We start from the raw sequence: 24,907 nt of genomic DNA on the forward strand, positions 1-24,907 counted from the left end.
AAGTGGGAGAGAAAAGACACTTCTCTCCAGCAGAAAATAATCCAAGTAGTTTTTGTGGCTTCCCCGCCAGGAGCTGGAGCCTAACGCCAACTCTAAGTGTGGCTGCGCAGGGTGACTTCCTCCAGAGAGGACGGTGTGGACGCGGAGCGGGGAGTCACCACACGCTGGAGAAAGCGGGCACACACCTGAGCCAGGTGATCCAGGCGGCATCAGCCGTGGTGAGTCACGACGACCGCATGGACCCCTGATGTGACGGGACAGAAAGCGCACTTGTGTCTCCGTGGTCTTCTTCCCAAAACCCACAACCCCAGCCTCATCATGAGGAACACATCAGACAGACCCCCTCGAGAGGCAGCTACAGAATACCCACTGGCCCTCCCCACAACTGTCAGGGAAGCAAGGAGAGTCGGAGAAACTCTCAGAGGCATGGGAAGCCGAAGGAGCCAGGAGAACGGAATGCACTGTGGTGTCGGGAAGGGACGGGCCCTGGGACGGAGAATGACATTGGGTAAAAAGCACGGACATGGGAGTGAGGTGTGCACTTCCATCGCTGACATTCCAGGGCCGGGTCACGAGCTGTGACAAGTGCAGCGGCTCCCGTGGACGTCACCAGGCAGGGGAGCGGGCGCGGGCGAGCTCCCCGTCCCTCCTATCTGCGTCATTTTAAAAAAACTGAAATCCAAATCTGCTAACCGAATCTCATCTAAATCTGTACATCTAAATCTGAACTGCATGAAAATAAAACACTTATTAGCAAAAAAAAAAGAAAAACCAACTTTACTTTTCCACTGAAACCCAAATAAGCCTATTGAAATGCAGGGTCAACTGGAAAGAGTAACGTTTTTAAGCCTGTGTTTGTTTTCCCAAATGGCCTTATCAAGGGTGACACTAAAAATCTGAGACATACTGTGTGAATCTAGTTGGACAGGTTTGTTTATTTTTAACCATGAAACTCCCTGTGGTTTTTAACTTTCTGGCAAACACAGTGAGGCTCCAAGAAGGGCGTGGAGTGTGAGGGGCAAACACTCACTCAGATGCAACCACACACCATCAATGTTCGAGGGGGTGGGGGGGTGCTCTTAGTTGTTTCCCCGAAACAAGCTTCCCTGCACTCAGAGTTTGCAGGGGAGCGGGGAAGAGCAGACACAATCAACAAAGAAGGAGCCACAGACCGGAGAGAGGGCCACAGCCTGTCTGGGCTGCCACCGTGCAGAGGACCCGTTCTTCACTGATCCACGGGAGACACAGCCACAGACGCCTTACGCGCAGCTTGTGTGGGCTTGCTCTTGTTCAAACACACCTGCACAGGGAGGGAGAAGAGCGGCTCCGTCATTTGCAGCAGCAACAACCGGACAGTGAACCCCCAGGAAACCCACACAGACGTGACAGATTCCTGCNNNNGAAAATGGCCCAGAGACACTTCCAGTGACGGCCAGGGCTAGGGCCTAGAGACTCTCCCTCCCCTGGCTGGGCGGGTCTGTAGACTGGCTTCCAGAAGCTGCCTCTCTGGTGGGAGGCCTGGCTTGGGCCACAGTCGGCATTCATGGCAGAGAACCCACGCTCTCATTGCCGAGGCGGATAAAATACTCCACATGCAAGGTTCAAATGTCGTGGTAACTTCCACGTTACAATCGGCTTCCACAGACGGCCCAGACAAGTCTGCTGCTCTGACCGCTGTCCCGGAGTGAAATGCAGAGGAGACACGAAGGACCTATTGTTTTGACTCCAATTTGCCCACATAAACATTACCCTTTGGCTACCAGCAAGTGACGCTTTAAAAGTCAAACATAGAAAATCATTACACCATAAGGCTGGAGGGGGTCTCTGGATTGTTTGTCCTCTTTTTCAAGATTTTTTTTTTTTATTTGACAGAGAGAGAGAGAGCACAAGCATGGGGAGCAGCAGGCCAGACTCAGGGCTCAATCCCAGGACCCTGATACCATGATCTGAACCAAAAGCAGATGTTTAACCGACTGAGCCACCCAGGCGACCCGACTGTCTGTCCTCTCAGAGAGGATTTCCTTACTCTGAGCCATTAAGGGATTTGCTAAGAGGTCACACACACCCCCGCACCAACACCACTTCCTTCTACCTGAGAATAAACTCCCTAATGTATTCTTGCCAAACCCTGCGGGTGATGCAGTCATTATGTCCCTTTTCTTTCCTCCAGGTAAGGATACACAGCAATGAGCAGCAGAAGACACGGACATCTACGATAAAGCCTGAGCAGCAGGGAGCCACCCGGGTCCCTGCTGCAGACTGACCCTAATCGCAATCCGGCAAAGGACACGTGTGGGCTGCGGGAGGCCGGTTCACGGCGTCTCCGGCAGACTCCCTGCTCCTGTAAGTCGCTGCTGGTTGGGAGCACGCCTCTGGCCAGCTCACGTGGGCGGCAGGTCAGACACAGCGGTTGCTTCCTTTGAGGCACCAGGCAGAAGCCCTGTTGCTAGAATGATGAGCCTGGGAAATTCCTGTGTTTGGGGCTTTGTCAATCCCTTGAATTCAGGGATTAAGATGTAATGGAGTAAGGAGCATGCAGGGGGGTGGGAACCGGCCTCTGGGAAGAGTCAAGAAACTGGCTTTGCTGCTCATTGACCATGCAACCCTTGTGGCCCATCACCATCCCTCCGTGGACCAATGGCCTCACCTCCACTTTGGCTGCGAGAGCTCACGCCTCCGGGATTCCTGAGGCCCGCGAGCCCCTTGCTCCTCTGACCCACCTGAACAGGTGTAACTCTGCTCCCGAGAGAGGCCTCCCACTCTTGCTGCTGCCACAGCAACAAAGGCCTTCCCGGAGGTGGGAAACGGGTCTCAATGCGAGAGAGCACGTTCCCTGATCAAACCCCGCCACTAGGGGTCTGTTTCCGAGCACATGATGTGCCCGCGCCTATGAGTCCTGTTCTGTCCATCAGATCCTGTAAGCATTCAGCACCCTCCTGGCTTAGCAACCAGTTCCACCTCAAGAGGCCCTCCCCCTCCTATTCCTTTTTTGCACACCCCAATCCTTTCACTGCAGTAAGTTAGTTAGCCAATGTCGGTAGGTTTCCACAAGTACTAAGCACTGTTCTAGACACGGGATTGCAAGAGCCAGAAGCACTGACTGATAACCAGAACCTTCTTCCTCTGGTTAAAGCACCTTCCCTGGGAGATCTCATCCTGAAGAAAAGGGAGCAAGTGAAAGGTAGAAAAGGACAAGGAATCTGTTCAAAGAACCTTTCGGGAAGGCGAGAGGAATCACCTTCGTATCGACATCAGGCTGAGGTTTTAACTTATGTGATCTACTTCAGCCAGAAAATTAAGTAAGATTTGCAGCTTCCAAAGACTTCTTACCACACTGATATTCTAAGTTCAGGTATATCTGGAGTTTGTTTTTGCCTTCTGTCCAGGAGCTGGATGGGGAGGGTGACGGAGGGCAGGGGGCCCTGGAAACACAGGACAGGCAGGAACCGGCTCTCCTGGCGGCCAGAGGAGGCAAGGGGCTTCGGTGAGGAAGGCAGACACAGCATCGGCAGCAAGGCACTGGGGCCCAACCATGTGTCTCAAATAACCAAGAGGCATAAATGGCCCCAGCCTTAGGTCTGGTGGTGCACGGGCAGGCCAGGACAAAGAACACACCAGAGGTCAGCAACATACGGGCTCTGCACACCCAGAAAAGGTATATGTTGTTAACAAGAAGAAAGAAGCCAAACACGGAGTCACCGGCTCCCAGCACCGCAAGCCAAGACTTGATTACAGTTTCAGCCTCTCGCTGGAACGTGGCCTTTTAAAAGTCCTTCTGAAAGGTCCTGATCAGCTGTGGTGAGGCCATCTGCAGGATAAAACCCTGCTGCAGGGCGCCTGGGTGGCTCTGTCGGTGAAGAAGTCTGACTTGCACTCAGGTCATGATCTCAGGGTCCTGGGATCGAGCCCCACATGGGGTTCCCTGTTCAGCGGGGAGCCTGCTTCTCCTTCTGCCAATCCCCCTGCTCTCTCTCTCTCTCTCAAATAAATAAATAAAATATTAAAAAATGAAACAAAACAATCCTGCTGTTCTTTCTTCCCCAAAAAGGTGTCCTGGCCTGGCCTGAAACAAGCCTTTCTTGTCTTCCGCTGCTATCTTCTTGCCCACCGTCCTTCCCACAAACACCTTCCGCTGCTGGAGCGTCTCTCCACTTGCTGCCCGATTCAGGAATTGCTCAAGAAAGCCCATTAGGTCTTCAAATTTACTTGGCTGAATTTCATCTTTTAACACGTGTACACACACACTGGAATTTTTGAAATGCGGATCTATGTTGCTGGGGTGGAGGAAACCTTACTCAGCTCACACCTGCTGCCACGGATGGCGGGGACCTCCAACCACCCAGTCACCAACCGAGGGGACCCCACCGTGTCGGGTTCCAGCACTGCTCCAGTCATGGGCAATGTCAGCCCTGAGCGGATGGACAGATGGCCCCGCCCTCTGGGAGCTTACACTCCGTGGGGCGGGGGGGGGAATACATAAATCAGGTAAGTGGGTGCTAGCCAGGACTGTGTGTTCGAGGGGGACATTCAGCAGGGATGGGGAGTGGGGGCAAGTGCTCCTTACACCAGGGCGGGGGGAGGGTTGAAGGGGGGCCTGTCGGGAGCGGCTACAACAATCCAGGTCAGAGGTCGCGGCCTGTCCTGCAGGGCACGACGACAAATACGGCCGATGACAAGTGCTCACATTCTGGACAGACTCTGAAGGAAAAGGCCAACAGTCAAGTGTGAGCGAGGGCAGTCACGCGGCCCCCGGGCTCCGACCAAGCAGACAGAACAGAAGTGGGGCGGGGGGAGCAGGTCTGGGTGGTTTCAGAGCTCTCTAGCATCTGCCCACTGGTTGTGGGAAAATCAGTGAGACCCCCTGAGCCCACCCCCTCCTTCCCCATGAGGCAGACAAGGCAGGCGCCGGGCCAGGCAGAGCTCCCCAGGGCCTTCCGAGCCTGGTTTGTGGACCAAGGGCCAGGCCTTCTCCTTGGACGGCCTTCAAATTCAGGATACTTTTTTTACACTTTTAAAGATTATGAAACAACCAAATCACAAGCGAACAAAGAAATGTAGGCCAGCAAAACCTAAAATACTCACTATCTGGCCCTTCCCAGGAAAGTCCACTGACCCTTGCCGTATCGGTGGGTAACTCGGTTTCCATACATGCGGCCAACCGAGGGCTCCTGAACAAGGCCCACAGAGACTCTGGAAACCCTCCCCGAGAGCCGGTTCCAGGTCAGGGCCATGGCAGGGACTGGAGCAGCCAGAGTCCTGAAAACGCCACTGAGCACGTGCAGAAGTGTGACCGCTCACCCATATGCCGGGACCTCTGCCTCCCCAGGATGGGACATGACGAGGACTCATGGCAGAGGGGTGCAGCCTGTAAAGGACATTCCCGCCCGCTGAGACCCACAGGCTCCCAGGATGTGTTCTAGAAAGAGTTCAGCATGGGCCAGGGGGCCCAGCCCACACGCCCTGAGCCTTGGGTATACCTCTCGTGGGAAAGCCCCCAGGAGCCTCCAAAGCCCCGGTCCGCTGCTCTTGGGAGCACGGCCAGGAGCTCGCACTGGGTCCCCCACACAAGCCCTGCAGCCCTCATGGGAGTCCGGCCACATTCAGGCTCCATGTCTCTAGATCTGGAGGCGGAACCATGTGACACCTGCCGATCGCAGGCAGGGGACAGACAGGCGAGTCCCACCTGAAGAACAGGGCTGGTTCTCCCTGACCTGGAACTCATCGCACCTGTCCCAGATCTTTCCTGTGATAGCTCCAATTGGATCGCTATCTTTGGGTGTCATCGGAGCTCACTGTTAATGACTAATAAATTGTGACCCGCTGTGCACGGAGTTGGGCAGCGTCCACGGCATTCTGGTCCATAGGCCTCAACTACCTTCCCTGTGTCCTAACAGTCTGAGAACTGTCATTAAGGGCTCTATTTTTAGAAAACAAGCACAACAAGCCTAAGGGATGGTGTGTCACCCCTGCAGTATGACGACTGTGACAATCACGCCACTGACCTTTATGTTTTCCAAAGCACAATGGCCTACAACCCATTATATCCCCCACTTCCTTACAATCCTCTGATCACCCATGTAAAACAGCCCGCAACCCCAACCACCCGCACCCCTAACCGCCCACACCCTCTAACCGCCCGCACCCCAACCGCCCATCACTTCCTGTCACCTTCCCCTCCCTGGCACCCCACAGCACGCTCTGACATGCACTACGAGCACATCTGGTTTTATTGGCTCTCTTCCCCCTTAAGAACGTAAGCTCCAGGAGGAGGGTCAGTATTACCATTTGACACTCTAAGGAAAACACTGCCATACGTGATTTTGTTCTCTCCTTTACTGCCTAATTAACTAGGTAGGAAAACCCCACCTCCATGGGGTGATGAAGGTCTCGTTGGGGGACGATTCCCTTCCCCAACAGCCAAGGAGTCAAGCAAAGGACGGCTCACTCCGCCCGCACAGACAGGAGAGAGGAGGTTCCCACAGAACTGTTTTTGATCGAATACTCGGAACAGCATATCGTGATGCCCTCGGGACCTGCCACCTTGTTTTCTGGCTTCTGTGTCCCACCTGTTCTTCCTTAAACGCTCAATCAACACGACAGAGGCAGGAAGTCAGCTCAATTACCTTCACTTAACACATTAAGAGGTGAGGCTGAGGAAGATTAACGATTTGCACGAAGTCCCACAGTAGCAAGCGGCCACTCCAGGATTCCACCCCGAGTCTCTTGACTTGGGAAGTCCACAGTCCCCTCCCGCCCCACAGGCCCGGGCTGCACCAGATCCCAAGCCCTCACCCCACCACTCACCCCACCGCTCCGCCTGCTGGAGCCTGGAAGGGCTCCTTCCCCCACCAGGCGCCCGCCCGCCCATCCACAGCACACAAGAGGCGACCGCTCACCTGACTGTCCTAGTTTGTAGAAACCAGAAGAGGCCACCCTCTGAGGACATGGACCACTGATGCTTTAAATTTTCCCGCCTGAGAAGAGTATTTTTCATCACAGAGAACCCTCCAGGTGTTACAGGAGGCATCTGGCTTAATGAGGCTAACCATAAAACCATTTAGTTGGCTAAAATGCAGGAGTCAATCCAGCACTCAACTTCCCTAATGAGAAGACAGGTCATCACCACATGAAGGCTCTTGTCTTCCCCTGAAGTCAATGTCAAAGACTGCAAATGCTCGTATCCAGAGGGGAAAATCTCTCCTCGGACGTGAGCCTCCTAACCTCGCCGTGAGGAAGGCTGGCCCTCGGTGTGTCCTCACACAGGACCACCAGCAGGTCAGGAAGGGCTGCCCACCGCAGCTCCATCCCACCAAGTAAGAGACGAGTCCCAACATTACTTGCATATCCAGACCCCAGGCTCAACCCCTCACCCGCCATTCTAGAACTCACGTTCTGGCAGGGCCACTCCAATCTCCCTGTCTCAGCCCTGTCCGGGGAGACCCCACGTGCAGATGAGCTCACGAGGTGGACAGAGAGCCGCCAAAGTCATCATGGAGAGAAGTGATGGTGGCGATGCTGGGAACCCCTCCACACCCCACCTGTTCCCAGTGCCTCACCCGCCCCCACGCTGCATCTGTCTGCCAGATGCAGCCGGGAGCTCTACTAGATAGAAAAACAAACAGCAAAACTTACTCAAAATGAGCTCTGACATGGTGGCGTGGATTCGCGGGGCAGGAGCAGAGCTTCAACTCAGAGAAGGAAAGCCCCGGACGACCAGGGTCGGTGCTCCAACCGCAAACCCGCTCATTGTTTCCTGAACATGAAGCTTTGTTCAAAGCCCACCCCCGAGGGAATGGAACATAATCAAATAAACTGATGCAACCTTTCCTGAAGGGAAGCAGAGATGCGAACTTCAGATTATTCCCAGGAAAACAGCAGTGAGCAGCTGGGAGCGACAAGCTGGGAGCAGGCTTCCAAACGGAGGCATTCCTGCTGGGAATACCCATAATAACACAAGTCTATAAACCGTGTTTATTGGCAGCCTGGCGTGACAGCCTGGGTCTTCCCTCCCAGGACTGGTGAGCGGAGGCCCTGTGCGCGGAGCCCTCGGCCGCGGAGCACAGACGCAGCCGCCGCAGACGTCGGCTTCAGGGAAGGACAGAGCTGCTGAAGCGATAATGGGTCTAATGGGACTGTGTTCTCCTACAGACGTAAAACTCTTCGGTCACTTGAGAATCATTAGGATAGAATCACAGGACCAAAAATAATAGAACCCACTCTGTCCAACCAATGTTTTCCTCATTCACAAGTTAGCACTGGCCTCGGACACACCCACAGCCGTGCACGAATTTCCTGGCATTCCAGAAGGAAGCAGGCCCGAGTTCTGTAGGGCTGTGTAAGACCGAGTCTCGCCTCCTCTCCTCTCCGGGCCAGCTCACCACCCCCCCACCTGCACAAAGACGAAGGGAGGGGCTGAGGGGGGCTTTCTCAGGGCCCCCCCACAGCTGTGCACCTGCAGCACCATGACCACATCAGATTTCCCCCCCTGGAAACTGAGGGTCTCCTCAACCTCCCCCCCCCACACTTCTTGACATCCCTCCAGGCTTTCTTCTCCTCCCCGGCACTTATCACTGTCTCGTGGATTCTGTCCCGCTCTAGAATGTGCTCTCCCTGAGGGCAGCAATCCCCACACGCTTCGCTCACTCCTGTAACCAAACGTCCCGCAACAGTACTCACGGCAGACACACTCCACGAGAGCAGGTCGGCACGATCGGACACTCCACAACTCCTTGCCGGGGGAAAGCTGGGTAACGGTGCTAAAAGAACCACCTCCTCTATTATCCGAGGAGCTCCCTTAGTAACAGGGAGAATCTTACGCCTGTGTAACATCAACTACTTGGTATAATGTTCGACATTACACCTGGTATAATGTGTGCTATGTGGAAAGTCAATATTTGCTGAGTGGATGGCTCAGTAACTACAAGCAATTAAGTGTGATTTTCTCTACAGTGAAATAAAAACACTCATTTTGGCCCAATAAATTGATGTGAAAATTGCCCAAAGGACCATGGTGTGAACAGAAAATGTGCCAGGCTTCTCTTCCTGGGAACCAGGGTGCTGGCTCCCGGCCTCAGCTCTGCCCTCAGCCAGCTCCATGACCTTGGCAGACCTCAAGGGCTCGGCGCTCCGATGCACGCACGTAGAAAATGATAGGGTTCATTTTCCACCTGTAAAAATCAACTGCACATTTCCTAAATTATAATAACTTGGTTAGAGTTAAGGAGAAACGGATCCATTTGCATTGCGAATGTAACGAGAAGCCTTTTGGACAAGCAATAGGCAACATTCACCGATGCCCTGAACAGTGTTTAAAACGTTTGATAGGGAGGCCCCACGTCTAGGAATTCGCCCACAGAATTAAAAACATCAGGGGCACGAAAATGTTCATTACGGTATTTCCCAGAACATGGTTAAACTTGAAGTGCATAAACATAATTTTTTAAAAGGTTCTCAAACCTGTAGAAGCAGAAGAATGGAAAAGTGCAGGTGCACCGGCTGCAGTTCAAAATGATACAGCCCGCGAGAAGAGTTTTTGGTCAAAATCTACAAACCTTTACCTACGCTGACCCATTGACCCAGAAACCCCACTTGTGGGCATGGGAGCGGTACATGAAGTTAGTCACGGCGGTCCTGTTTCAAACACCAAAAGATGAAAACCAATCCAAGCCAGACTAGTGAAATAAACCATGGGACATCCACGCTGTGGACACGGGGCCACAGCAGACAGCGCAGAGGGCTTCCTAAGCATGAAAATGGAAAGTTCTGCAAGACACGTTAAGGAAAAAGAGCCAAGTACACAGAGGTATGTATTATGCCCCAACACTGTGTGAACCTCATGTATACTTGCATTTATTTTTATTTGCATAAAGAAAGGGTGGATGAATACCCTGGATCCTAATTAAAACAGCTTCCTAACGCGGCCGGCAAGGCTCAAGGGTGGAGAGGATGGCCGGGCACAGAGGCAAAGAGAACTTACCATATTTACATTTAAATAAATCTGCTTGCAAACACTGTGGACATCCCTGTTTTAAATTACAAAATTCTGTGCTCGCTTCGGCAGCACACAGGTTAAGATTACAACGTTCTAATAAAATGAATTTAAATATACTCGTGATAGCTTAGGATAAAGAAAGGGTCGCTCTTCCAGTCTTCATTCAGTCAAGGGATAGTGTCTATTCACTTGACACACCTGCTCGCCTACTTAAAGTTAGGAAACGTACGTCACTATTACATAAATTTAAAGAAAAGTTCCGAATGATATTTAATAGCATTTTTCTTCTCGGAGCTGGCTCAGAGTTCCAAAAATGTCAGTGTATCTCTGCTCTCCTACATGTCTCATCTGAATTTAAGATCTGACATTTATTTTGTCGTCAAGAGGTTCCACATCCTCTGACGGGCTGCCTCTCAGAGCTGAGATTTCAGACAGGCACCTGTCAGCTCAAGGAGAAAGGGTTTCACAGTGCCAGGCTTTGGGGGAGAGTTTTTGGTTTTCCCACAAGGTGAAAAAAAACAAAAGTGGCATTAATTCAAATAAGAATTAAGAAATAGTAATAATAGCTACTGTTGACTGAGAACCCCTCGGCCACCTGGCCTCCTCCCGCATCTGGCAGAGGGTCCTGGGCACAGGGAGGCCCGCCACGGAGATGGTCACGGTCCCGCTCTCTTGCCCACAGGGCTCTCTCGTCTCAAATGAAACTAGACTCTGCGAAGCCACAGGTGTCACGAGGTGGTGACACTGCTGGCCACGTGCAGAATCATGCCTTTAACGCATTCTTGCTTCTGAAGGACTCTCTCTGGTTTGCTCACAACACTCCTGGAGAACAGGTGTAAGTCTCCCCCTCCCTCATGCACCCACGACACAGCGGACTGGACGCGGTTGGTGACGATCCTGCCCGCCATTCCAACCTTTCCCCTTCTCTACACAGTTGACTCGTGTAACAAAGTTTTTGCCCCTAAAATTTCATTTCCAGTCCAAAATGCCTGAGCCTGCTGTGGAGACACGTCACAACCTCATCCTCAGAGCCCCACACCGCCCTCGTGGCCTCACAGCACTCGAACCCAGTCTACAGCGAGAAAGAAAATTTGATTTTGGCCACGCGCCCTAGTGTTTGTTGCCTGCGGAAGTTCTGGGCCTTCCCCACACACGGCCTTCACTGGCCCTGCTCCAACGGCACTAACAACCACCCCTCTCCTTCTCCACCTAGTGAATCTGCGTCCATCCCTCACGAGCCCGCTGGAGGCATCTCCCAAGACCCCCACAGCACCAGCCTGAGGGCCCCGTGTGAATCTCATGGGCCCCGTGTCTGAGGGACCCCACCCACAATTTACCTCCACGGTAAGTTTACAAGATTCTCAGGGTCAAAGCCACGCCACCTGGCCTCATGCTCCTGACTCTTCGTAGCTTTTGTTCTGCAAGTTTGATGACAACATGGCGGCCTTATTGTGCCCATCTCCGCGGAGAGGCCTAGGACATGCCACAGAATGCACCCAGCCAGTCTGTGGTTAAACAGGGAATGTGATTCTGAGAAAAGATCCTCAGTCTCTTTTACCCAAGGAGCATAAGACACCACGGGAGCCTGACAGAGACAACATCCTTCACGGAAGGTGTGTGTCTCTGGGACTAGAAGCCACTGGGTTTGAATCCCAGCTCAGCTACCACGTTACCATGGCAGCACGCTACTGTGGCAAGTCCCGCAAGGCTCATGGTTCCTGTAGTGCCATCTTGAACAACATGACACACATACTGCTTCATTTAACCCTCTCACTGGCTGTGAACTGCACACCCGTATCCTCACTTTATAGATAAGAAGACTGAGAGGTTGAAGTCCCGCAAAGTCTCCCGTGTTAAATATCGGAGCCCAGTATCACCAAAGCCATGCAGATCTCACAGCTCCAACCATAACCCATGGCCTCGTGGGCGCCACTGGCAATGGTGTCTGCCTGTCGCTGATCATTCAGCATGTGCTTTTGGGATTCTTCTGCCCCCGTTGGTAGAAGGTGTGTGCTGTTGGGCTAAGGTGAGCTGGAGAACTGATCTCACGACCCCGTCCTGCCTGATCACCTGCCTTACCAGCTGCAAACATCTGTAAAACGTGTCCCTCTGGAAGTTTCAGCCAGGATACAGCCCAGGAATGGGACCCCTGACCTTGGCCTCAGGAGCCTGTACAGGTTGGACACACCCTGGAGACACACAGCTGCTGCCTTGTCAGCCACAGTCACCAGACACATCTGCAGTAAGCAGCCAATCTCTCAGGTAGGAGTGGTCATAAGCTAGAGGGGCTAGGAAGTGGGGGACCTAGACGGGAAAGGGGTGCCAACAGGAGTCGAACCCCACTTTTCCACTCCAGGAAATAGCTATTAGCCCATAGAAGAAACCACCTGGGGCTGTTTCCACTCAACCCAACCCACTCGAAAAAAATCTTCTAAAGGTAAAAATAAGTTTCAAGCATATGACGACGTGCAGTTTAAGAAGATGAGTGGGGGAGAACACCAGAAGTTATATAATACCCCTGCTGCAGGTTGGGGGAAAGTTGTCTCCCAAAGTCTGACAAACGAGCAAAGGGGCATGGCAGCATTTCACTGTCACTCAATCTCCCTGCAGAACCGCCATGCAAATGAGCGAGCATGTGCCCACAACACCTGCCTGGGACGAGGAGGAGGGGGAGGTGAAGGAGGAGGGGGACCAGTTAAAATTAGACTCTGCTGAGGGGTGTGTCATTGCTCAGGCTTCCACGGAAGCAGGTGCATGCCACCGGCTCCAGCCTGGTTGGCTTTTACCTGTACGAGGTGGTAGGCATGGAGGGGAGAGCCATCCCTCCCAGGACACCACCCCCTCACCCCTTTGCAAACTGGTAAGAAAAGACCAGAAAGAAAACTGCACTCCGTTCAAAAGCAGCCAAGCAGGAAGCTAGAAATAGCCCTTTTATACTCTCTTCATTTGCAGTAGGAAACTTTCAAGGCCTCATTTCAAAGGTGGAGGTACAGGTGCAGGTTAGAGAACCAGGCGCTGAATCCACGCCAAAAATACAGTAAAAGAGCGAGGGAGAGCCTTGGGAATCCTATTGTCCAAGCCCTTGTTCTCTACGTCACTCAGAGACAAGAGGCTTCCACTGCCACGGAGCCCAGTGGCAGAATCAAGCCAGAAGACAGGACTCCTAACGCCCAGATCGTCGGAGTTGCCGGGCCACCCACTGAGATCCCAGGGCTGCCTGCACTTATTCTAAAGCGGCCCATTCCTAGCGAGCTGTTCCATGTGGCTGAAATGCTGGGCAGAAAGCAGGATGTCTGCCAGAGAGAAGGGTCAGGGAAAACACACCGTCATCCTGAAACTCTCTCGTTCTTAGCCAGACCCCACCTAAGAGCCCCACCTATTTTTCGGTCATCGTCATCCCATCACAAAAGCTGCTGCGTCGTTTATTTTGCAACATTCAGGATCTTCCCGGTATCTACGCTGAACAAGATCAGGATTACCCCATATGCCAGACAGGCCCGTCAGCGGGGGCCTCCCCACCCCCGGCAGATCTCACGGTGCCAAAGAAATCAGGCCGACTCGAGAAACCAGACAACTGAAGGCCATGCCTCACAGGCTCTTGGATATCGAGGGAACAGAGAGAGAACACCCGTCTGCACAGCCCTCCCAGAGGGCCCGGGGAACTTCCGGCCTGGGGCCAACCTCAAGCCAGCTGGAGTTTCTGGAACAAGGACAACACAATGGGGTGGCAGGAAACCAGCAGACAACAACAATAAAGTAAAATAAAACGGTGATCAGTGTTTCTGATTTTCTACACTCACCCAATATTCTACAGGGCGCGTGTTCTCCTTCATAATAAAACAGGTAAGAAAATGCGGCAACGAGAAAAGACACGTTAAGGAAAATAAGGTAGAGCCAGGAGTGATTTCAGGGCACAAAATTCATGTCCTCGAAATTTGTTTCTTCATTTTCTTTAAGAAACATTTGTGTGCACTAAATTTTGTGTGGGCCATGGCTGTGGGGGCGTAAATGTGGCTCAAAACTTCCAACAGGGACGAGGGGCTGGGGGAAGGGCAGGAAGCACCAGGCCGGCTGAGCGGTCACTGCAGGAAACGCGGCCCCAGAGGTCGTACAGAAAGAAGACTCACGTCGCCTGCTTCCCAGGCCTGGTGGCCGAGCACCGACCCTGGTACCTCATGGCCTGCAGCCCCTGCTCTCCAGGGGATTGGGCAAGTCACTGAGCCAAGCCGGGCCTCAGTTTCCACATCTACAAAAGGATGGTGACACTTGTAGTTCGCGAGGGCTGCCAGAACCAAGGACCGCAGACCGGGTGGTGCATACGATTTACCGTCGGGCAGTTCTGAAGGCTGACGTCTGAGACTAGGCGTCGCCGGGCTGGCTCCTTCAGAGGCTCCGAGGAATGATCGGTTCCAGGCCTCTCTCTCCCCGGCTTGCAGGTGGCTGTCTTCCTCCTGTGTCTCTTCCCACCATCTTCCCTTTTGATGTGTCTGCCTCCAAATTCCCCCTTTTCAGGAGGACACCTGCAATGCTCATGCAAGGCCCACCCCAGTGACCTCAATTCTACCGGATTCCCTCTGGAAAGGCCCTGTCTCCACATAATAGCACATTCCCAGGTCCTGGGGACAGGACTCGGCACATGAATTTGGGGGCACACAGCCCTTAGCAGTGCTCAGGGCCGTCACGAGGACCAGACACATGACCAGATGTGACACGCTGCTGACACACAGTCAGTGCTCTGCAAGGAAGGATGACGGTTGCCGTGGTCGTGATGACTCTCGCGGGCCAGCAGGCAGGAGACCCAAGGTGCACGAGGCCATGGCCATGGTGTTCCTGAACCTGAGACCTCATCTGACCGACAGGAGTGAGCCACGCTCCGATAACGTCACTGCCGGCGAGCGGGAGGCGCTCAGAGGACGCGGCATGGCAGTCACTGCCCGTTCTGATGTTTGAGGAGGGTGATTCTCGGAGGCATTGGCAGCTGCCCTATCGGGTCCAAAAGTGAATCCTTTGTCCTAAAGAAGAGTTACTTTGTTTTTCCCTAGACATTGTGGCTCAACTGATTTATAAAAGACAAATCTACAGGTAATTCTGGCTGCTATTTTGTACGGCTGGAGAAAATGACCAAGTTGTCAAGTGGGTTTGTCTCCTGTGAGGAGACCAGGCTGGCCCTGTGGAGCAGAGGGGGTCCTCCACCCCAGGAGTCCGGCTGGGAAGCCCGGGGCCTCATTCCTGCCAGGGCCACCGGCCACACTGTAATTACTGGACCAGTGTGCCATGTTCCCAGAATAAACCGTTGGTTTGCCCTGGCTAAGGATGTGACTAGCAATTGGCTAGGTTGGATATTGCCAACCAGAAGTTTGTTCTGGCATTAATTCTGACCTGCCTTCCTTCTGTGCCCTAAATGTTCACTGTCCTCCTCCTTCAACCAAAATAAAATACAAATGTCCTTTGCCAACATATTTTAACTCGTGAGTCATCCCGAAGGATATTCTCATTCTGTATTTTCTAATGCAAATAAGGAAAGCCAGACGGTTCTAGAACGTATGTCCAGAGCGGCTACGAGAGAAGACACTTGACAAAGGGACCCAGGCAGGGCTAGGTGGGCTAGCTCCCGTTGCCACCACCCCCGCCGCTGTCAGCCCAGGCCTTGCTGTCTTAGCCTCACGCCGTCCCAGCCGACAGCACACTGCCTTCCCCACAAGTCCCCTCTGTTCCACGTCACGGCTGCAGTGCCCCACAGCAGGAGGGGCCCACATCTAAAAGCAGAAAACAACAAATCCTAGAGAATTAAGACTCCTTTCAAGAGGAAACCATTTCCCCTAAGCCACAGACGTCAGTATCTCATGGCACGCAGTGACCCATTTCTGGAAACCATCAGTGTTCCTTGAAATGCTAACAAGAGGTGCCCCCCCAAAATATGGATTCCAAAAGCAAACAAGTTCGTGCTTTGAGTTCAAAAGTGTGCTCACGTCCTTCAACTGATCTGATTCTCCCAGCAAACTCCCGGGTTCTTCCTCGTTTCACACACAGGAAAACAGAAATCTATGGAAGAAACTTAACTCGCTTCCCCCAGAAGCAGACCCTGAGACACCGAGAGAGTCAAGTAGCTAATTTAGGAAGCGATGCCAGAAGCACAGCCGTTGCTGTGGGGAAGTGAGGGTGGCTGGGAAAGGCGGCCAGCAAGGACCCGCGAGCCAGCAGCTGCCAGGGCAGCTAGTGGAAGCTAATCCCTCTGGGGAAGGTGGGGGGCTGCTGTCACTCCCTGCTCATCGTCACCCCATCCTAGAGGCAAGGGAGACAGCTCTCCGTGAGCAGGGGCTGCTCCAGGCCAGGCTGGGTGCTATCTCCCCATCTGCTGCCCCTCAGACCAAGTCCTCGGGCAAGGAGATGCAGGTGCCCACGGCCGGCCAGGGGGTGCTGGGGGGCAGGGGTGTGGTCCTCGCAGGCCGTGGGGCTCCTGCCCTTTCCCTGGCTGGGCGCACCCGAGCCCTGTGCTTCCGGGAAGCTCCCCTGTGGAAGGCGACAAGGGGCCGGGCCCTTCTGTGGATGAGGAGTTCCAGTTTCCACAGAACATTTTCAGAGCCTGATTTGCGGTCATTTGTCAGTGGCTCTAACTGGAGGAAGAACGGCCCAAAGGCACAGAGATGGGTTAGAATGTATTCCACTCCATTTGTGAACTGCTAAGAGCCTCGGGTCATGGAGCAAACAACGGACCATCAGGGAGTCCCAGCAGGGGTGGCGACTGGGGGTGTGCATGAGGACACACGGACGGAGGGGGTCCCCAAAATGTCCTGCAGATGGCTATAAAACTCATGACCCTCTTAGCAGAAAACAGGCAGGAACTCAAGGGTCGATTTGGGGAAAGGAGCCTGTGCAGGGTAGACACGCACCTGCAAGAACAGAGGCACCCAGGAGGCAATGCCCGCGAGGTGTGACCACAGGGCTTGCGGCAGGGAACCTGGCCGTGTGCCCGTCGGGGATCAGGGCACGTGCAGAACCCGGGCGCTCGGCCAACCGCGGGCTCCCTCCGAGTCCTGCGCACAGAACACCCCGCGGTTCTTAGTCTACTGCACAAGGGGGTCAGACCACCCCAGACCAGCTTCCAAAGCACTATTTACTGTGCGGCAGAATGCCAAGGGAGGAGGCCCTCACGGAAAAGGGATCGAGCTACTAGTAACCTCTACCTTAAAATGTTCTTTCTATAACAGGCTGTTAGGGATATTTTGGTAATTGGGGATTTCGACAGTGGCAATTTGTCCTTCTCCCAAAACAAACCTCAAAGCACAGGCTTGCAGGTTCTGGGAAGGCCAGAGCCGCTCCTGCGGACCAGAGACGGTCCCGTCCGTGTGCTCCGCTGTTCTGGTTTCTGTGCCCTGGGAAGACAACATCCACCATGTGGGGAATAAGCCCAACGTTAAAATCTTCCAGAGCCGCCCTGGCCAATGCGTCATGATGAGACTCACGGAGTCGACCACATCACCTCTTTGTCTTACTAAATATAGGGCTTAAGAAACAAGGCAAACTCAGGGCCTCACAGGACGGGGCACACAATTGTTTGCTGAGTGAATGCCTTCTCTCCGACTGAATGTGTGCTTGTGGTGTTTGGGGTGTTTTCCTCTTTCTTTCTTTCTTCTTAAATAACAGTAAAATTTTAACTCTCTCAAAACTAAAATGGACATCCTGTTTAAAAATGGGAAACACGGGGCACCCGGGGGGCTCAGTCGGTTAAGTGTCTGCCTTCGGCTCAGGTCATGATCCCACGGTCCTGGGATCGAGCCCCGCGTCGGGCTCCCTGCTCAGCAGAGCCTCCTTCGCCCTCTGCCTCCGCCTGCCTCTCTGCCTACTTGTGCTCTCTCTCTCTGTCAAATAAATAAATAAAATTTTTAAAAATAATAATAAAAATAAAAATGGGAAACAATAAATGAAAACCCCAGGGAACACATAGTGGTTGTGAAAACAGAGACTTCCTTTGAATATTACAAAATTAATTACCAAAAAAAAAAAATGCTGTGCTTATTTCACTGTTTATCTGGAAATGACAGGGAAATGGCTTCATCCACAGAGTCCGGAAGACAAAGCCCTGTAATGTTTTCCAGAACCCGGAGCCACGGGCCGTCCACTCTGTGCTCCAGTGAAGTTGCATTCACACGCACCTGCTCTCTGAGTGAATTCACGTCCGTGTCCAAAAGTGTAACGGGGTACCCAACCCCTCATAATGGTCCCCGAAATGCATCAAAGCCCTAAATACACAGACCTTTCCGTAACTGGGTAACTGAGAGAAAACACCCTCCCTGCAGGAGGGGCTGGGGGCTGCCAGCCCTCTGACCCGACGTTCCCACCGGCCCTTGCGAGCTTGGCCCTGCACACACACCACCGAGCAGCTCAGCCTCCCGCCACGGCCTCCAGCACACCCCCTTGCAGCAACCAAGGACGCGTCCCATGTCCCCTCCTGGCCACAGCACAAACCACTGTGTACAGAGTGTTCAATGCTCCATCCTGGCAGCGCCCGGCCCACGGAGCCGAGGGACCTCTCGTCTATGCGCCACTCCACGGGAAGCATCCTGCAGAAGTACTCGGAGGACTCCTTCAGACGCAGGATCCAACTTCTGCACCCACTCTCCTCGCAATCTTCTCGATCTCAAACCACAGGACGAGGATTCCACGGAAGGAGAATTCAGACCGCAGGGCGTGTGCCCTTTGGCTGTTGGTTTTGTTGCTCGTTCCTCTACATCCCCGCTCCTCCTGCAACGGTGTCCTCTTGTCGGCGCCCCCTCATTAGTCCTTGTACAGCTCTGCCTCCGAGCTGGTCATGGGGGCCATGGGAGAATACGAGACTCGAGCCGCCAGTCCCCAGCGCAGCTCCCGGAGGGACAGTTCTCGAAAGGAAAGCTCCCTACCACATGCAGAGTGCGTGCCCCACACCCTCCTCTCAGGTGGGGCTGCTTGGGGGCAGAAGCCACATTAAATTCGTCTTAAAAACCCCAATGCCTCACCCAGCGACTGCACAGAAAGGACACATGGCCCAGAAACCCTGAGTTTTACCTCCAGACGCGTCAGGAACCAGTGAGAAGGTTTCTCCTCTTCGATTACAAGGAAGGACAAGGAAGGGAAGAAGAGCAGAGAAGCAACACGAAGTACGAGAGGAGGACGAAGGGAGGGAAGGAAGTTAAACTCCTTGGTTTATCTGAGCCTCTTCTCTTGTCACGTTCTTTCATCCTGTCATTCTTGGGGGAGGCCTTCAGGGAGAGGGCGTCTGCGTGGAGCCACACGTTCAGCGACACACATTCGCTCTGAGCAGGGAACGAAGCCAGACAAAGTGGCTTCGCAGAGCACAAGACGCCCAGGAGCAGTTTACCACGTGACGAGGGATGTCTGGGAGCTGGGACGGCGACACGCTCCCCGGCTGAAGCGCCAGCGCCGCGGCGAGCACGACGCAGCCAGCACGACGCAGTGCAACTGATCGGGACGGCTACGCGTTAGCTCCAGGGCCCCAACGACAAACCCAGCAGACGTGCTCTCATCTCTAAAACGCACGGGCCGACTGCAACCCGAAGACTCCTCGCTTGGCCAGTGAGGGCGAACATCGGCCCCAGCAAAAGTCAGGCTTCCATCCTGAAATACTTCATGCTCCTCTCAGCTGAGAACTCTCGAGGTTACCTGCCCCCTTCTCTCCAGACCCCCGGTGTGTCTGGGAGGCGCAGCTCAGAAAGCAATGTCCTCACACGTCTCAAACACAGAAACTGGATTTCAGGCGTCAAACTGCTTCTCCTGGCCTTGTGAGCCTCATTCCAGTCTACGTACAACTTTTCCCCGGGCCCCTGCTTCCACGCGCAGGACAGTCCCCTTATTCAACCATCTCTTAAAGCCACCGTTACGCTGGGGCACCTGCGTGGCTCAGCTGGTTAAGCTTCCAACTCTTGATTTCAGCTCAGGTCACGACGTCAGGGTTGTGAGATCGAGACCCATGCCGGGCTTGGTGCTGAGCATGGAGCTTGCTTAGGATTCTCTCTCCCCCTCTGCCCCTCCCCATTCTCTCTCCCCCTCTCTAAACAGATAATAATAAAATAAAATCATTACGCTCACGTGGTCTCTCTTCCCTGGTCAACCCCAGCACAGTTCAAAGACCCCCAAAGGTTCAGCACAGGCCTCATGATGGCACCAGCCAGGGGAAGAGCATGAGGCTGTCCAGTCACGAACTGCAGACCTTCTGTGTGTGAGGGCCTGGGCTGGGCACCGGCTAAGGACACCCCACCTCAGGAAGCTTACATGTCATTGATAAAATAACGCACACGCATAATTAACTGCATAAAACAGAAGCGAAAGACTAATGTTTGACTGACTGCCCAGTATTACCTATTTAAGCCCACCTATCACATGAATGCAGCTATAACCCAGTCCAAAGAGATGTCTACGTGTTACCCTGACTTGACAGGTGAGGACACTGAGCCAGAAGGTTAGAGTTCACAGAAAACAGGACATGTGTTTATAGTAAGTGATAAGGAGTTTCCGAATGCCAACGGACACGACGAGTGGCACGTCCACCCCGCCCTCCAGGGACAGCAGCTCCAGGAGGAGGTGGCGTTTCCAGGGGGCCTCACCAGGAATGCTTCATGGAAGAGGGCCCCCCGGGATCGGGCCGATGTTGCTACGTGAGAGCAAAGTGATTCCAGGCAGAACCAGAGACAAGAAACAGTCCCAGCCACACTCTGCACGGGAAGGCCTGGCCTTACGGAACCACCCACGGCAAGCCCGTCCGCGCCAGAGCTCCCGTTCGCTGAAAGAAACGCTAACGGGGTCCTTGCTCTGTACATTAAAATCTCCTTCGGGCTGGGTCTACGCCTTTCTTTGCAGCCCCAAAAGCTGCACTCACAGAGCCCTGAACAAAGTCAGTACTTAATACAGAAATTAAATGTACAGTTAGCATCCTGAGACAGACAATGTACTTTTATAGGAGTCCAATCTCAAAAATAAAAATACCTCCAACCGTCAAAAAATAATTTGTTCTTTCCTGGTCAGAGCTGTGCTGCATTTTATCATTTTAACATCTGAGTGCAGCTATAGGAAGACAATGTAATCGGAATATAAATCAAATACGTACAAAGCAACCAACCCTTTTGTGATGTGATCGGGGCAGTAAGACACCCAGGAACTGATTTAACATTAGACGTAGGAAAAGAAAGACATTTATTATTTCTCTTCCACCCGCAGAAGAATCCCATGTTTCTGCGTGTCATCCTTGCGCGGGGGCCATGCTAATCTTCTCTGTATGGTTCCAAATTTTTAGTATGAGTGCACTATCACGTGATCTTTTAACAGGGAAAATAAAACAAAGGGCACAAAGAAGACACATGATAAACCCACAAACCAAGAAAGATATCAAGGGGACCAGGTTTATTTCAAACACCAAAGCAGCACACATGCACACACACGTGTGCACACACACACACACACCCCTTCAACTGGCATTACACTGACCAGTGACCTCACACAATCCCTTTGCTGCCAATTTCAAAATAACACGCAGGCCGTTCCTCCTTCAGCTGAAGTAAACAAACCACTTGTGAACATGAATCCGGGAGCGGTGCCGGGACCCCGTGACACTCGCCGGTGCACACACCGGGACCCCACGTGGGCGCAGAGATCACAGGCAGGACTGTGCCCTCTGGAGACAAGGAGGTTGGGAGCAGTGAGAAGAAATGAATGCACAGAACAAGCCAAAAGCCCTTCTAACTTCCAAAACCTCTCTGCACGCGAGCATTTCTGAGTCATGACTGCTTTCTCTTCACCTCTCAGACTGGGTCAAGTTCCTTTAGTTGGTGTATGTCGGTCATCACCTTCAGAACACACACCGGCCACTCTCATTGCCCTGACGAAGTAGCATCTAGGGACCCTGGGGGCCTCACTCCACCCCACTGCTCTCACAAAACAAAAGCACAGGCTCCCTCCACGCATGCCTTCCATGCATCTGAAGCAGACTTTTGCTAAGTTTTCAAAAATAAGAACTTAAGGCAGACTCTAAGCATTGCTCTGGGAACCTTCTAGAGGCTCGTCTCTGCTGTAAAGATTTCTTTCCAAAGACACAAATGTCCATGCTGCACATCCTAGCCCATCCCGGGGGAGAAACAGAAGAAAATAAAATCAAAGCGTTTCAATGAACAAAAAACCAAAACAATACACAGTTTACATTTCCATGTAGTTTTCCACCAGCCTCCAAGGTCACAGAACATCCTCCCAGACATTACAACCAATCTGTGTGTTTCTAAAGAACAACCAATTCTTAGAATCCCAGAACGGGAGGGCTGCGGTGGGGGCCTTGGGAAACAAAGGGTCACAGCGAGGAAGTGACCCAGAGCTAACTGTGTGGGCCCTGCGTGAGAGCAGGCACTGAGGTCGGAGACCTATGTCATGCCAGACAAGCCACGGGCACCCCACTTGCTGCTCTGGCCACACATAGTTCCCCAGAATGTGGGCAAGCAAATGGACCCCAGGGTCTCTAAGTTCTTAATCAACCATCAAACTACTTTGCAAAAGTTCTCTGCCCCGCCCCCACCTCTCAGTCCTTCTGCCTCCTTTCTACCTTCCCGCCCCCAGCAATCCCCAGGCATTGCCCTAGAGAGCAGGCCGTGAAAGAGGCAAGGCTTCCCAGATGGCACATGGGCGGGAGAGCTCCCTGGAGCTACAGGCTGGCTGGGATGCTTCCAGTGGAGATCACCAGCCTCACCGCCTTCTGCAGGATCCAGGGGCCGTGGCCTCCCACGGGGAGTGGTGTGTGCTTGGAATAGGTCTAGGGTACTTGAGTGGGACCATCATGTGTCCTCCGCCCTAGAGGACTAAGGAAATGGTCAAGCCGGCAGCCAGCACTGCTGGGCAATGACCGTGAGCCACACGTGGGCTCACTGAAAGCATCATTTGGGGGCTAGCCACGGAGTCAAGGAGAACTCTCAGTTTGTATCCAAGGGCCTGCAGAAGGCCGCTGGCTCTCGGCTGTGGTCTTCACAACCCACCCCAGCAGCACCCTGGACACCGGACCCTGGTCACGGCCCAGGCCCTCTTTCCCAACCTCTCCCCAGAGGGTTTTGTGAGGGAGCTGACCTTTCGCTACACAGAAGCCTCAGATTCATATGCTGAGCTGCACGGGCCACAGGGGGACAGGATGGGCCACGGGGGAACAGGCGCCCATGTACAAAGACCTCCCAGCAGAAGACAGCACACCCTGACTGCCCCATGAGGGGACAGGGGATGCGAAGGAAGGCAGGCAGGATTTGGAGACGGGCAAACTGGACATTACGTACGGGTCAGCCACGTAAGCACCCTGTGGCACCGAGCGCGACCTCTCTGGGTCTCCACTTCCTCCTGTCCAAAACAAGTTGGAAAGGCCCACCTCCTAGGTCACTGCGAGGAATAAAGCAGGTTACATGTGCAAAATGCCAGGGCCTGGACAAAGGAAATCCTCACAAGTGACGGCAGTTGCAGTCATGAGCTCATTACAGAGCTGAAGGGGAGAGAGCTTTCAAACTTCTCAAAGTAAAGACACCAGCGCTCTCGAACATTTAATAAAACACGTCACACGTGAAGTGCAAATGCTTCTGAGAAGCGGTCAGTGGGCGGGCCGTCTGTCCCTCGCTGCGCAGGTGCAGACAAAATTCGCCCTTCTGAGCACACGGGCAAAGGCCACGACCCATCAGGGGACACAGGCCGGGCTTCAGCTCCCTCGTGGCCTGGAGTCCATGGGGCTCCTGGCACGTGTGAGCTAATGTCCACGGAGATTAAGCAGAGCTCAGGACCCCTGGCGTGTGGCTGGAGGACAGGGAGAGCGCAGACCGGGGCTCTGCGACGCCAGCAGCCAGCCGGCCTCATGCGGGAAGGGCCCGGCCACCCCACGCAGCCTCGCGGGAGCAGAGAACAGGGTTCCGAGTCCTCTACCCCGGCTCAGACCACACGCACCAGCTGGTTTGAAAACAAAAGACAAAGAAAACGTTCTGCTGCCGAAACAAAAGCATTCTGCAAGCACGTGGCCTGTGTGAGCGCTCAGGCACCTGAGGGTCTGAATTACCTGGACGGTCACCCCACAGCCGTGCACAGGCTTTCGGTCTGGTGATGCCACCTATCCTGCCAGCCAGATGCCACCTATCCTGCCAGCCAGAACGAGGCAGGCAAGGAGCACATGGCACACGGGCTCCTCTGACTTCGGTGCTCGAAGGCACGTGCCGCAGAAGCAGGGAGAGCGGCCGTCTGCGTCCACGTGCCAGCCCCAGCCCTGCACGGCCCCCTGCCCACACTCCCAGGAACAACTGCCCCACTGGGAAGGTGCGGCCAGCCCACAACCCTTTGGGAAGTCATTTATGGTCACAGGCACGTTCCCAGAATAGTGGACAAGGAGGGTCCGGCTTGGCCAGAAGAGCCACATCAAAGACCCATGAACGCACCCCTACGATTCAGGAGGAGGTGGCTGTGCGACGGCTGAGGCGCGGGTCAGGGCTGACTTCTGCGACTTCCCAGAGCGCCTGCAGCTCCGCCAACCAGGGGCTTCAGAAAGGGTCACATGGGTCACTTTCTACACACAACTAGACCATCTGGGTCTGGAACTTTCTCTTTAATAGGCTGCTCTACCAGAACTTCTCTCTCCTTCCAAACCGGGGGTGTAGCTAAGGGGGTGGGAAAAAGCAGGAAGGCTTGTCCTCTCCTCTGTCTGTCTGTCTCTGCCACAGCAGTTAGCAAGCCAGCCAGGTTTTGTCTTGAAACACCCCTTTGACTCTCTGGACCTCTGGCCAGCCTTTCGAGGGGAGCGGCAGGTCGGAGCAGTGAGGCTGCAAAGGGACAGCCGGGGTGAGGCGCAGTGGGACCGGGTTCCAGCACCCCACGGGAGGGGCACGTGACCACCTTCCGCAAGACGGCTGTGTGCTTCCATCTGTCACT

At 53.8% G+C, this 24,907-nt stretch overlaps 1 protein-coding gene and 1 pseudogene across 4 annotated transcripts in view; both read right to left on the minus strand.

The window, feature by feature from the left end:
* The window catches only part of RNF144A (ring finger protein 144A), a 115,829-nt gene that overhangs the window by 49,048 nt on the left and 41,874 nt on the right, over window positions 1-24,907 (minus strand). Inside the window, exons 1-2 of one of the 4 annotated variants that reach the window (XM_008685384.2) lie at window positions 7,633-7,933; window positions 1,173-1,300 (exon numbers count right to left, since the gene is read on the minus strand). The exons of 1 other annotated variant lie outside the window; for it this stretch is intronic. Coding sequence is in view for 1 of the 3 variants with exons in the window: in XM_008685232.2 (XP_008683454.1) it covers window positions 7,633-7,651 (19 nt within the window). In the remaining 2 variants the exon portion in view is untranslated. Of the gene's footprint in view, window positions 1-1,172; window positions 1,301-7,632; window positions 7,934-24,907 lie in introns of those variants that run through there. 2 more of the 4 variants (XM_040622849.1, XM_008685232.2) reach the window with 2 other exon arrangements.
* Window positions 21,198-21,294, minus strand: LOC121101132 (annotated as a pseudogene).

Source organism: Ursus maritimus, unplaced genomic scaffold (assembly GCF_017311325.1).
Source record: "Ursus maritimus isolate PB19 unplaced genomic scaffold, ASM1731132v1 scaffold_6, whole genome shotgun sequence".
Taxonomy (NCBI): Eukaryota; Metazoa; Chordata; class Mammalia; order Carnivora; family Ursidae; genus Ursus; species Ursus maritimus.